This window comes from Malaclemys terrapin, chromosome 6 (genome assembly GCF_027887155.1).
Source record: "Malaclemys terrapin pileata isolate rMalTer1 chromosome 6, rMalTer1.hap1, whole genome shotgun sequence".
Lineage (NCBI taxonomy): Eukaryota > Metazoa > Chordata > Testudines > Emydidae > Malaclemys > Malaclemys terrapin.
This window is the reverse complement of record NC_071510.1, coordinates 2,801,984-2,814,537: the sequence shown is the minus strand read 5'-3', so window position 1 is coordinate 2,814,537 and position 12,554 is coordinate 2,801,984. Positions and strand designations below refer to the sequence as shown.

At 41.5% G+C, this 12,554-nt stretch overlaps 1 protein-coding gene across 1 annotated transcript in view; it reads left to right on the top strand.

Annotated features, from left to right (window-relative positions):
- Nucleotides 1-9,144, top strand: part of RAD23B (RAD23 homolog B, nucleotide excision repair protein) — a 54,324-nt gene extending 45,180 nt beyond the window's left edge. Inside the window, exons 8-10 of the mRNA XM_054031724.1 lie at nt 1,429-1,556; nt 2,907-3,086; nt 7,818-9,144. Coding sequence (XP_053887699.1) covers nt 1,429-1,556; nt 2,907-3,086; nt 7,818-7,931 — 422 coding nt within the window. The 3' untranslated portion in view covers nt 7,932-9,144. The remainder of the gene's footprint in view (nt 1-1,428; nt 1,557-2,906; nt 3,087-7,817) is intronic.
- Nucleotides 9,145-12,554: the final 3,410 nt, after the last annotated feature.

The window sequence follows — 12,554 nt, the reverse complement described above, 5'->3', positions numbered from 1 at the left end:
TACACTATGAAGTATAAAGCTTCAAACATTACTTTTCAAAGGAGTCCCTATAGTTTCTTCTGCATAGTTTTGAAAAGTTTGAGGATGTTTGTAGACACTTAAGGGAGCGCACTTGCATCATTGGGAAGGTGGCGAAAGGAGTAACACTTGGAATTGGCACTCCCAAAATGAAATCTAGTGTGAGGAGGCAGAGAGTGTCAGCTCATTGCTATTGCTTGTCCTTCATACTTCAGTGAATGCTAAAAATAAACTAAATTGTCTGCTACATTTTTGTCATTGTAATGACAAGTTTGCTTTAAGTTCTGCCTTTTTTGTGTGTACCAGAATAAAACTACATCCATGCTACATATTATAAAGGCTTTTGCTGCTGCTTTGCATGTTTATCTTTCAGATGTGGATATTTGGGAGGGAGTTATATGGTCTTGTCTTAGCTATATGGTTCATAGACACCAATTTTTTGACCTCCCCTAAGTTAGCCGAAACATCTGTTTTTCCAGTATGTTGAATCATCCTCCTCTTTATCTAAAAAGCAAAATAAAATGCTGTATGCTTGTTAAAATTAATTCCGCTATGAATTATACAGAACGGAAAACCACCCTTGGAATCTTACATTCTCATTAAAAGGTTAGATGTTAGTCTTTATTTGAGGGGATATATTCTCATTACTTTTCATGGGTGGTTGGAAAGTAACTTGTAGAAACAGTTCAATCTGTGAAGCGGGGGAGGAGGGAAGTCTCTTGAAAGCTGACTTTGTACCAGTAAATGCTGGTCCCAAAGAGGCTGAACATTTGTCTGCTTTTACTTGATCTCAGCAAGTCAGCTGCAGTGGTCTTCAGATTAGCTCTCCAATCACCTTCTCATTGGGGTTGGAAACACCTCTTGTAAAGCCACAAGATCCTTTGAACTCGTATATTTTGCTTTATCCCTTTGTATTACATTTTACTTTTTAAACTGTAACAGTGTGAAATGTTAGTCCCCAACACAGCCTCCCCTTAGGCCTTAAGAGACCAAAGTCTGCTTTTATTTTTTTAAAGTCATGTTCTAAATTCTTGTTGGTTGACATTTTCTTAAACTGAAGTTCTCTGTGTAAAGCCACAGAACAGGAGCAGTGTGGTTATGGTGAGGCAAGCTTTGCTACTGTTTCACTGAACCACCTCCTCCCTAAGAGAGGGGCCACTTTTATGGATGAGACCGGTCCTGCTGCCAAGCCACTCCTTCGTCTGAGCCTGTCCGTAATAAGGCCATTATGAATATTGTACACTTCAAAGACTTGAGTCACCTTGAAAGGAATTTCACATTACCCTCCAACTCTGAAACTTCAGCGAATCCAGTTTTTTCCTTCTAATATATATTGTTGTTCTCATTTACAGAAGCCACTCTAGTAACTTGCTTGCTTTTTTCTTAAATGTATAACTCTTTATATTGCAGGACATCCACTTGAATTTTTACGAAATCAACCTCAGTTCCAGCAGATGAGACAAATTATTCAGCAGAATCCTAATCTGCTGCCAGCATTGCTACAGCAGATAGGACGGGAAAACCCCCAGCTACTGCAGGTGACTTAAGCACCATGGGATAACGTGTCTAGATCAGGCAAGGGTGCTTTAATGCATCAATACTACCAATGTGCCTTCTTATTTTTGGGGTGCGTGAAACAATTTTATGATTGGAAAGTACTGGGATGGGGGCTTTCCTTCTGCACCTCACCCAATTTGGCTACAAACCAAAGTACTAGATACTGTCTAAAAGTTCATAGAATCATAGAAGATTAGGGTTGGAAGAGACTTCAGGAGGTCATCTAGTCCAACCTCCTGCTCAAAGCAGGATCAACACCAACTAAATCATCCCAGCCAGGGCTTTGTCAAGTCGGGCCTTAAAAACCTCTAAGGATGGAGATTCCACCCCCTCCCTAGGGAACCCATTCTAGTGCTTCACCACCCTCCTAGTGAAATAGTGTTTCCTAATATCCAACCCAGACTGCCCCCACTGCAACTTGAGACCATTGCTCCTTGTTCTGTCATCTGCCACCTGAGAACAGCCAAGCTCCAGTCTCTTTAGAACCCCCTTCAGGTAGTTGAAGGCTGCTATCAAATCCCCCCTCACTCTTCTCTTCTGCAGACTAAACAAGCCCAGTTCCCTCAGCCTCTCCTTGTAAGTCATGTGCCCCAGCCCCCTGATAATTTTCGTTGCCCTCCGCCGGACTGTCTCCAATTTGTCCCCATCCTTTCTGTAGTGGGGGGCCCAAAACTGGACGCAGTACTCGAGATATGGCCTCACCAATGCCGAATAGAGGGGAATAATCACTTCCCTCAATCTGCTGGCAATGCTCCTACTAATGCAGCCTAATATGCTGAGTCACTGTCCTTAAATCCTTAAGATATGCTTGCAAATTCTCCTAGTTTTCATTTTCTTTAAAAGTACCATCTCTCAAATTATAAGTATGGTGAGTGGGGTTGGAAGGAAGAAGTCAGAAGCTTTTTCAGAGAAGGGGAGCTATTGAGACTCAACTGAATTAGGATCAAATGTTAGAAATAGAAGGTAGGTATTCCTATAGTAATATCTGTGACAAGCTACGCTTCCTCAGTAGCTGTCTTTTTGGCCAGTGAGAATAATGGTGAAACAGCCTTAGTTCCTGCACAGAATGCATGACAGCTTATTTCCTTTATACGGGATGCAGAGTTTGTAAGGGAGTACGGAGGTAGCTGCAACTTGACTCTGGTAACCATAATGGTTTCTCTTCTCATTCAGAACCTGCCAAGTATTATTCTCAAAAGTAACCAGGTTTCCGTAACATTTCTCTAGACCACAAAGTTCACTGCAACTAGAAACTTTTGGTTGCCGGTTGGCAGGACTGAACATGCTTTATTTCAGTGTATTGCTTCCTTTTGTTCTCCCATGCACCACAGCAAATCAGCCAACATCAGGAGCATTTTATTCAGATGTTAAATGAGCCAGTTCAAGAGTCTGGTGGCCAAGGAGGAGGAGGTGGTGGCGGCGGCGGCGGCAGTGGAGGAGTAGCAGAAGCTGGAAGTGGTCAGATGAACTACATTCAAGTAACACCTCAGGAGAAAGAAGCTATAGAGAGGGTAAGCCACCTTTTTTGGGTTTAAAATACTTTACATACTCTTGCTATCTTTTTTTATTTCTCTCAAGATTAGACATTGTGCAGGTTAAAACCTGCACTAAAGCTATATGTGAAGTTGATATCTTACTGCTGTGAATCATCTGTTGTAGTCTTGGCCTGCTGTAAGGCCATTGCTTCCCAACCTTAAAAGGCCGTGCAGTTGCAATCACAACACTGCAGTTTGAAATGGCCATGGGTCCACTGTGCACATGCATAACGGAATGAGAAGAATAGAACCCTATTCAGGAAGAGGATAAAACGAGTTCTTCTTTGAATGATGACTCATATCGATTCCAGTTAGGTGTGCGCATGCCACATGCACAGTTGTCGGCAAGTTTTTTCCCCCTAGCAGCACCCATCAGGTTGGCTGTGGAGTCCCCTGGAGTGGCGCCTCCATAGCACTCTATATAGAGCCTGCCAATCCGGCACCTCCTCAGTTCCTTCTTACTGCCACTGATGGTCGTTGGAACTGTGGCGTCTTGCTCAGCCAGCTCTCCACGTTTCCCTAGCTCTGTTTTACTTAGTGTTTGTTTTCCTTACGTAGTTTAGTTAGTTATTAGTGTAGTATTAATAGTTCGCTGTCGGGAGTGGGGGGGTTCTCCTTCATCCCGCCCGTGCTCTCGCTGGGAACTCAGGGCATGCCTATGTCCCAGGGGTTCAAACCCTTCAAGTCCTGGGCTGTCAAGCGATTAATTACGCGATTAAAAAAATTAATAGATACCATTTATTTAAATATTTTGGATGTTTTTTCTACATTTTCAAATATACTGATTTCAGTTACAGCACAGAATACAAAGTGTACAGTGTTCAATTTATATTTTTGACTACAAATATTTGCACCATAAAAAAACAAAAGAAATAGTATTTTTCAATTCACCTACTACAAGTACTGTAGTGCAGTCTCTTTTTATCATGAAAGTTGAACTTACAAATCATCATAGAATCATAGAATATCAGGGTTGGAAGGGACCTCAGGAGGTCATCTAGTCCAACCCCCTGCTCAAAGCAGGACCAATCCCCAACTACATCATCCCAGCCAGGGCTTCGTCAAGCCTGACCTTAAAAACTTCTAAAGAAGGAGATTCCACCACCTCCCTAGATAACCCATTCCAATGCTTTACCACCCTCCTAGTGAAAAAGTTTTTCCTAATAGCCAACCTAAACCTCCCCTGCTGCAACTTGAGACCGTTACTCCTTGTTCTGTCATCTGGTACCACTGAGAAAAGTCTAGATCCATCCGCTTTGGATCCCCCTTTGAGGTAGTTGAAAGCAGCTATCAAATCCCCCCCCTCATTCTTCTCTTCTGCAGACTAAACAATCCCAGTTCCCTCAGCCTCTCCTCATAAGTCATGTGCTCCAGCCCCCTAATCGTTTTTGTTGCCCTCCGCTGGACTCTTTCCAATTTTTCCACATCCTTCTTATAGTGTGGGGCCCAAAACTGGACACAGTACTCCAGATGATGCCTCACCAATGTCGACTAGAGGGGAATGATCACGTTCCTCAATCTGCAGGCAATGCCCGCACTTACACAGTCCAAAATGCCGTTAACCTTCTTGGCAACAAGGGCACGCTGTCGACTATCCAGCTTCTCGTCCACTGTAACCACTAGGTCCTTTTCTGCAGAACTGCTGCCTATCCACTCGGTGCCTAGTCTGTAGCATGGGATTCTTCCATCCAAAGTGCAGGACTGTGTACTTGTCCTTGTTGAACCTCATCAGATTTCTTTTGGCCCAATCCTCTAATTTGTCTAGGTCCCTTTGTATCCTACCCCTACACTCCAGCGTATCTACCACTCCTCCTAGTTTAGTGTCTTCTGCAAACTTGCTGAGGGAGCAGTCCACGCCATTCTCCAGATCATTAATGAAGATATTGAACAAAACCGGCCCCAGGACCGACCCTCGGGGCACTCCACTTGATACCGGCTGCCAACTAGACATGGAGCCATTGATCACTACCCATTGAGCCTGACGATCTAGCCAGCTTTCTATCCACCTTGTAGTCCAATAATACATAATTATTGTACAATAATAGAATTATGTACAATAAAAACCTGCATTCAAAAATGAAACTATGTAAAACTTGAGTCTACAAGTCCTTGTTCAGCCAAACGCTCAGACAAACAAGTTTGTTTATGTTTGCAGAAGATAATGCTGCCTGCTTCTTGTTTACAATGTCCCTTGAAAGTGAGACTAGGCGTTCGCATGGCACTGTTGTAGTCAACGTCATAAGATATTTACATGCCAGATGTGCTAAAGATTCATATGTCCCTTGATGCTTCAACCTCTATTCCAGAGGACATGCATCCATGCTGCTAACAGGTTCTACTCGATAACAATCCAAAGCAGTGCGGACTGCCACATGTTCACTTTTATCATCTGAGTCAGATGCCACCAGCAGAAGGTTAATTTTCTCTTTTGGTGGTTTGGGTTCTGAAGTTTCTGCATCAGTGTGGTGCTCTTTTAAGACTTCTGAAATCTGCTCTACGCCTCGTCCCTCTCAGATTTTTGAAGACACCTCAGATTCTTAAATTTTAGGTCGAGTGCTGTAGCTCTCTTTAGAAATTTCATATTGGTATCTTTGCATTCGGTCAAATTTGCAGTGAAAGTGTTCTTAAAACGACCAACGTGCTGGGTCATCATTCGAGACTACTATAACATGAAATATAGGGCAGAATGTGGGTAAAACAGAGAAGGAGACATACAATTCTCCCCCAAGAAGTTCAGACACACATGTAATTAACACATTATTTTTTTAATGAGTGTCATCAGCATGGAAGCATGTCCTCTGGAATGGTGGCTGAAGCATGAGGGAGCATACACATGTTTAGAATATCTGGCACACAAATAACTTGCAACGCAGGCTACAAAAGTGCCATGCGAACACCTGTTCTCACTTTCAGGTGACATTGTAATTAAGTGGGCAGCATTATCTTCTGCAAATGTAAACACACTTGTTTCTCTGAGTGATTGGCTGAACAAGAAGTAGGACTGAGTGGACTTGTAGGCGCTAAAGTTTTCCGTGGTTTTGTTTGAGTGCAGTTATGTAACAAAAAACCCTACATTTGTAAGTTACACTTTCATGACAGAGATTGCACTACAGGTATGAGGTGAGTTGAAAAAATACTATTTCTTTTGTTTATCATTTTTACAGTGCAAATATAAAAATAAGATAGTGATCACTGTACACTGTGTTCTGCACTGTAATTGAAATTTATATATTTGAAAATGAAAAAAATCCAAAAATAATTAATGAATTTCAATTGGTATTCTATTGTTTAAGTCCGATTAATCGCGATTAATTTTTTTGAGTTAATCGCGTGAATTAACTGCGATTGACAGCCCTAATAATTATCCAGAAAATTGTGGAAACTCTTGTATATTTCATTGAAATTTTGAATTCTTCCAATGGCGCTCCCTGATTCTGCAGCAACTTTTGGAATAACCATAAAAAAGGTGGGGTTGGTCAGACAGGGTTGGTAAAGGAAAATTGGTATTCACTAAAATAGCTTATTTTCCTCATGCACCCTGCATAGTATGATTCTTCATCTAGTGTTGCCTCAACCTACTGTTTTCTCTTTTTAAATTCATTTTTATGCAGTAAAGGATTAACTCTAAAATACACTCTTTATGAGGTTTTGAAGCTAACATTTTTCCCTGTCAGATGCTTAGCACACTCGAGAGCTCAAATGCCTTCAGTGGTGTTACCACTGACATGTGCTCCATAGAGGTACACTATGATAAGTCTCTAGATTTAATTACAAGGTTTCAGAGTAGCAACCGTGTTAGTCTATATCCGCAAAAAGAACAGGAGTACTTGTGGCACCTTAGAGACTAACACATTTATTTGAGCATAAGCTTTCGTGGGCTGCAGTTACTTCTTCGGATGCAACTGCAACTGCAGCCCATGAAAGCTTATGCTCAAATAAATTTGTTAGTCTCTCAGGTGCCATAAATACTCCTGTTAGATTTAATTAGGGATTGATATCCTCCCCTGGTTAAGAACACCCAGTGTCTCAGACTAAGTGCTGGTCTGGTATTAATTTAGAATATGTGCAGAAAATTTTGTGACGGAAAACACAAATTCCTTAACTTGACTGACTTTTATAGCTAGCTAAAATGAAGACATAAACAGAAGTGTAAAGTGGATAAATCCAGCACTCACTCTTATCTATCCAAACCTAATCAATTAATCAAAGGTTAATGGTCTTCACAGCAGCAATTGCATTTGACTGCTCGCTCAGTTAAAATCAAACACTCTTTTTGCTATAGTCAGGTTCCCCAGTGTCCTTGCATTCTAGACCCTCTTTGCTACAATCTGTACTTGTTGCTAAAGGCACTGAACTATCCTACTATTCATATTTCAAATGTGCTTTGTGTTGAATGAATTTTAGCTACAGCAGTGCAGCATTCAGCTGCTATTTCCTGGGGCCTGTTTTATAACTTATTACAGCAGTGAAAGCATAGTGATGTGACTTAATGTACTCAGTCAGACTGACATAACCACTTTTTAAATGAGAACTTAATTCAATTCAATTCAGAATTCCTAGTAAATAAGGAATGGGAAGAGAAGCCTAACTGGTCACAACGTTTATTTGAACAAATGACTTAAATGGTGAAATCCTAATATAGAAAACATTCAAGGAGTTTTAATCTACTTAAACGTAGTGGTTTCTAAATGCCTCTCTCTTCTTTAGTTAAAGGCATTAGGATTTCCTGAAGGACTTGTGATACAAGCATATTTTGCTTGTGAGAAGAATGAAAACTTGGCTGCCAACTTTCTTCTACAACAGAACTTTGATGAAGATTGAAAGGGAGAGACTTTATCTCACGCTTCACACCAGTGCATTACACTAACTTTGTTCACTGGATTGTTTGGGGGTATTTGGGCTCATATCCACAATACTTGGTGTATGGTATGGGGGAGGGAGAAGAAAACATAGGAAGCAAAGCAAGGATAAATGAAGCATGTCTGCTTTAAATTGGCAGATGCAGCAAATCACAGTGTAAAATACTATACAACCAAAAATCAGCTTCTGCAGGTATTTAGTTCCTTCTATAAACTGTAGGTTAACTTTTTTCTAGGTTTTCACTTTTACTGTACTAGTTCCAGAAACTTAGTGTAATGCCCTGCTTCATGTTTCTTTTTACTTGACATTGGTATTGGAAAATAGCTTTTGCTACCTAGAATCTACAATCTGTATTTCATGGCAACACTGGATAATGGCTTTGTGAAATCTAAAAGAATTGAGCAACTGTAAACATACATGCCAAAATATAGGGGGTTATTTTGCTGCTTCAGATGTATTAAATTTAGTGCAAGAAGCCCATGATTTCATGTTAAATGCTGGATTTAAGAAAAAATGCCTTCAAATGAAAACTCATTACTGTTATGTTAAAATTTGTTGATCATTGAATTAGACTCCCTTCTAACATGATCTGAGAAGCTGTACACATACAGGCAAACTTATTTTCCTGTTTACGTCTTTTCTTTTCAGGCGAAAAATGAGATATCTACTTACTGTTTACTTCAATGTTACGTTGCAGTAAAGGTTTTAAAAACAACCGTTGCATGTTTGGTTTTGATGTATCCCTTTTTGTGAATTGAGCACTTTTTGGTCAGCAAAAAAAAAAAAAAAATGTAAACTTCACTTCTCTCCATCATAGTGAAATATTATTTATTAACAAGTCAGATTCCACTGTACTTCCTGTTTCATTGACGTTGTTTCACCAGTACAGCTGGAAGTATTTCAAAACCAGGTATCTAATGTTTGTAACACCTTTGCTTTATTTTTTTTTCATCTTCTGTGAGAACGTAGGACCACTCTAAGGCTATTGGCATTGTATTGCTCTTGAAAAGGATTGTAATGTTTCAGGAACTTCTCTTCAGGAAGGACATTGTGTCTATAAATTGCTGTGTGGGGGAATTCAGAACCTGAGAATTAGGCGAACAATCAAGTTATTGCATCCCAAAACATTATGCACACCTACTTTTCCTTCTATTAAAAGTAAGCTCGAATTGTAGAGTTCTGACTCTTATTTCTTGGTGCCCCGTTGTCAGTTATTTTGAGTGCTGAGCGGCTAATTCAGTGAGCTTTCCTCTTACGTACATTTTGGCTTGGCAGAGACAACTGTAACTCTGCTGCAGTGCTGAGGAGGAAAATTAATTTTACTTTCTCCAAAAATCTCTTGTACAACACTTCCTGAACATGGGCTGAAGAGAAGTCATCACTTTTTGGCCATAAAGCAATTACATGTTAACTCTCTAAACTATGTGTTTAACCTTTGATCTCTTCATCTTTATTCATCTCTATCTTTAATGGTACAATTCTGACTAGATGAGGGATGTTATGCATGGAATATGTAGTCAGTATGCTGACTGATCGTATTGTTCACCGTCTACAATGAGTCATGTACCTTGGAAAAGGGGATGAGATGGGGGAGAGTAAAACAAACACACAGCTTCCACGCTGGGATTTCATCTTTGCATGGACTAGCTACACTGTACTAAAACTTTCAGTGCCTAGAATAATGAGCTTCAGGCTGCCCTGTGGTTTAACTAAACAGAGCTCTCTGCTCTGCTGTAGCCTTCAGTTATTTTGAGGGTCTTCAGTTTTCTGTTGTGTTTCTTATTCACTCAACTTTCATTGCAACTCCTTAGTGTCTTTCATGGTTACATAATACCCATGAGTGCTAACACTGCAACAATATGGCAGTGGTATCATGGGCAGCTGAATAGACCAGTAAATAGTTCCAGACTGAACTTTAACCTTTGCAGATTTACAGAATTTAACTTCAGGACTTCAGAAAATAAAAACAGAAATTTCAATACACTTCAGATAATTTAAGCATAAGCATCAGTACCATAAGCGGGGTTTCATAAAAAGTTAATCAAGATTAGCCCCTCCTACCTGTAGAACATTATCATCTTGAAAATAAGCGTCCCTGCTAGATCTAGTGAATATAGACTGGTAATACTATGCACCTGAACTAGAGCTGGAAAAATGAGTACAACTTCTACCATGGATGCAGGCTGAGACAAATCCCAGCCACTCCTTACCGCCACTGGAAAGGCACATCTCGTACAAGTCAAGTTTTTAAGTAGGTAGCAATATGACCTAAACAAGTCGCCCTCATATTATCTCCTGTTTTCCTTCAAGTAAAGGTCCTAGGGCCAGGCACTGTTCATGTGGATAACTGCTGTTCGCGCATTGATAGGTGTGCGGGATTTCTCCCATGAAAAAGCTTCACTCAGTCTCAGCTCTGCTATTTATGGTTTAAGATGTCCCTAGTCCTCTCTGCTTCCCTTTTCAAATAGCAGGGGTGATTATTCTTGTCCCAATCGCAGATCCTCTCATGGGCCTAACTGTAGCTGAAGAGTGTAGAGCAGGGGTGGCCAAACTGTGGCTTGTGTGATGCTGCACCCCCGTTCCCCCGCTTCTTTGCCCACCGGGGGTGGGGAGGGCTAGAGGCTTCTGACAGCTGACTGGTGCCTGCTTGGGGGGGGTGGGGGGTAGGGGACAATGTAAAGGTTCCCCTCCCCCCCGCCAGCCCGAGTGTCACCCTCAGCAGCCCCTCCCTGCAGCTCCCCGGCGTTGTCTCTGCATGCAGAGGCAGTGGCAAACAGTTGAGAGCTGCGGGGCGGGGCCTCTGCTGTAGCTCCCTGGATGGAGGCAGCAGCAAAAGCTCCTGCAGCTCCCAGCGGTTTGCTGCTGCCTCCACCTAGGGCCCAGCTCATCCATTCCAGCAGCTGCTGTGCAGGGAGGGGGCCTTGCAGCAGCATGTAAAAGCTGGGCCAGCAAACCCTGGCAAAAATCAGGGGGATGTGACCCCACGTGTCCCTCTCACCCCGCCTCTGGTTTCTCCCCAGCAGGGAGGAGGGCATTGGGGCTTCAGCTCTGTGGGACAGGAGGTGCCTGGCAGCTGCACCATGCTTCCCAAACTTCTGAAGTTTGTTGACTCAGTGTCAGTAAGTTTGGCCACCGCTGGTTTAGAGTGACCTGGTCTCCCCCTCCCCCTTTTGGGGGTTAGGTAGGCACGTGTGTGGCCAATGTCACTCCTGAAGCTTAGTCAGGTGATGTGACTAAGAGTGTTGAAATGAAATCGTCCATTTGGAAAATGTTGGATTGTTATGAAACAAAATAATGGAAAATGCCTTGGAATTTATTAAACTATCCAAACAACTATTTTTTTCATTAGCCCTAGTCATAATCCCTGAGAGGACATCTGTACAAATGGTTACTGAACTAAGCTGCTACAACCTTGGTCAGGCTCTGTTGCTCATACTTGAAGACTGTAAATAGCAGACAAATAAGAGGACTTGCTAAGGGGGAGAGTGGTTACTAAAGGTGGATTGCAGAGATGCTGGAATACTGAGTGCAAAAAAAAAATGGGTCCTATTCCACATCACCCTATTGATGCCCATTTGGCAAGATGCATGGAAGTGGCCAGTGGAAGAAAAGTGAATGGGTAGTAAGGTGCTACCTTGTAATCGATGTGTGAGTTTAGTGCTGTTGTCCAGTTACTGCGCTGCATGCATCCGAGTCTTTTCTTAGTACTAGCGCAGTCAGGACTAGGAATGTTCAGTCTGACAAGAACCTTGAGCTTGTACTGTAGAGAAAATATTAGGCTCGCTCTGAACAGCTTCCCCCTCCTCTGAAATAAGAAATGAACACTGGTTGGGCAAGAGATTAAAACATGAATAATAAGCAATTTAATGCTTCTTTTAACTTAAAATGCACTTTAGTAAAACTGGTATCTGGGAAATCTATTGTCCACAAATTTTGTTAGGATCAATCTTCATGCAGATCACTCAATCTTGAGTGGGTTTAGTTGTCAATTTAATAAATAGTACCATCTAAAGTCATGTTATTGCTGTTCACCTCCTATCCCTCTACATGCTCCCAGACACCTTTTCAATACTGAATAACAATCCAATGTTATTGGTACTAGGAAATCCAGTAGCAAGTGGTGATGTTCAGGGCCTTGTTTTTCCTGCACCGCCACCCATGCAGCAATGCTTAGAAGTAGTAGACCATAAAAAACGTTAAGCCTCTAACTTAAAGGTAATAATGTGTGAGCAAATCCTCAGTGCCCTTATGCAGGAGCATCTTTGGAATTCCTATTGTCAGAGATAACAAGGATCTCAGACATGATACGTGAGGGATGGTCATGTACCAAGTAAGTCTTTCAGCCAAACGGTGAGGTGATTTGTTGTGGCCTCCTAGGTGATGGATTCATTGCTGTTTGTTCATTCATTTGAGTTTTAAAGACCGCAGCCTTGGATAAGAAAACAGGTGAATTAATCTATAGTTCATACATATGAGAATTTTTAGAGCTAGTCATCACTTTTCAAGTTCAGATTTTTTTTCAATAAAAAAACTTTGAATGGAAATCCCCTGAAAACTTCTTTGTTGTTCCCCCGCCCTGTAGTG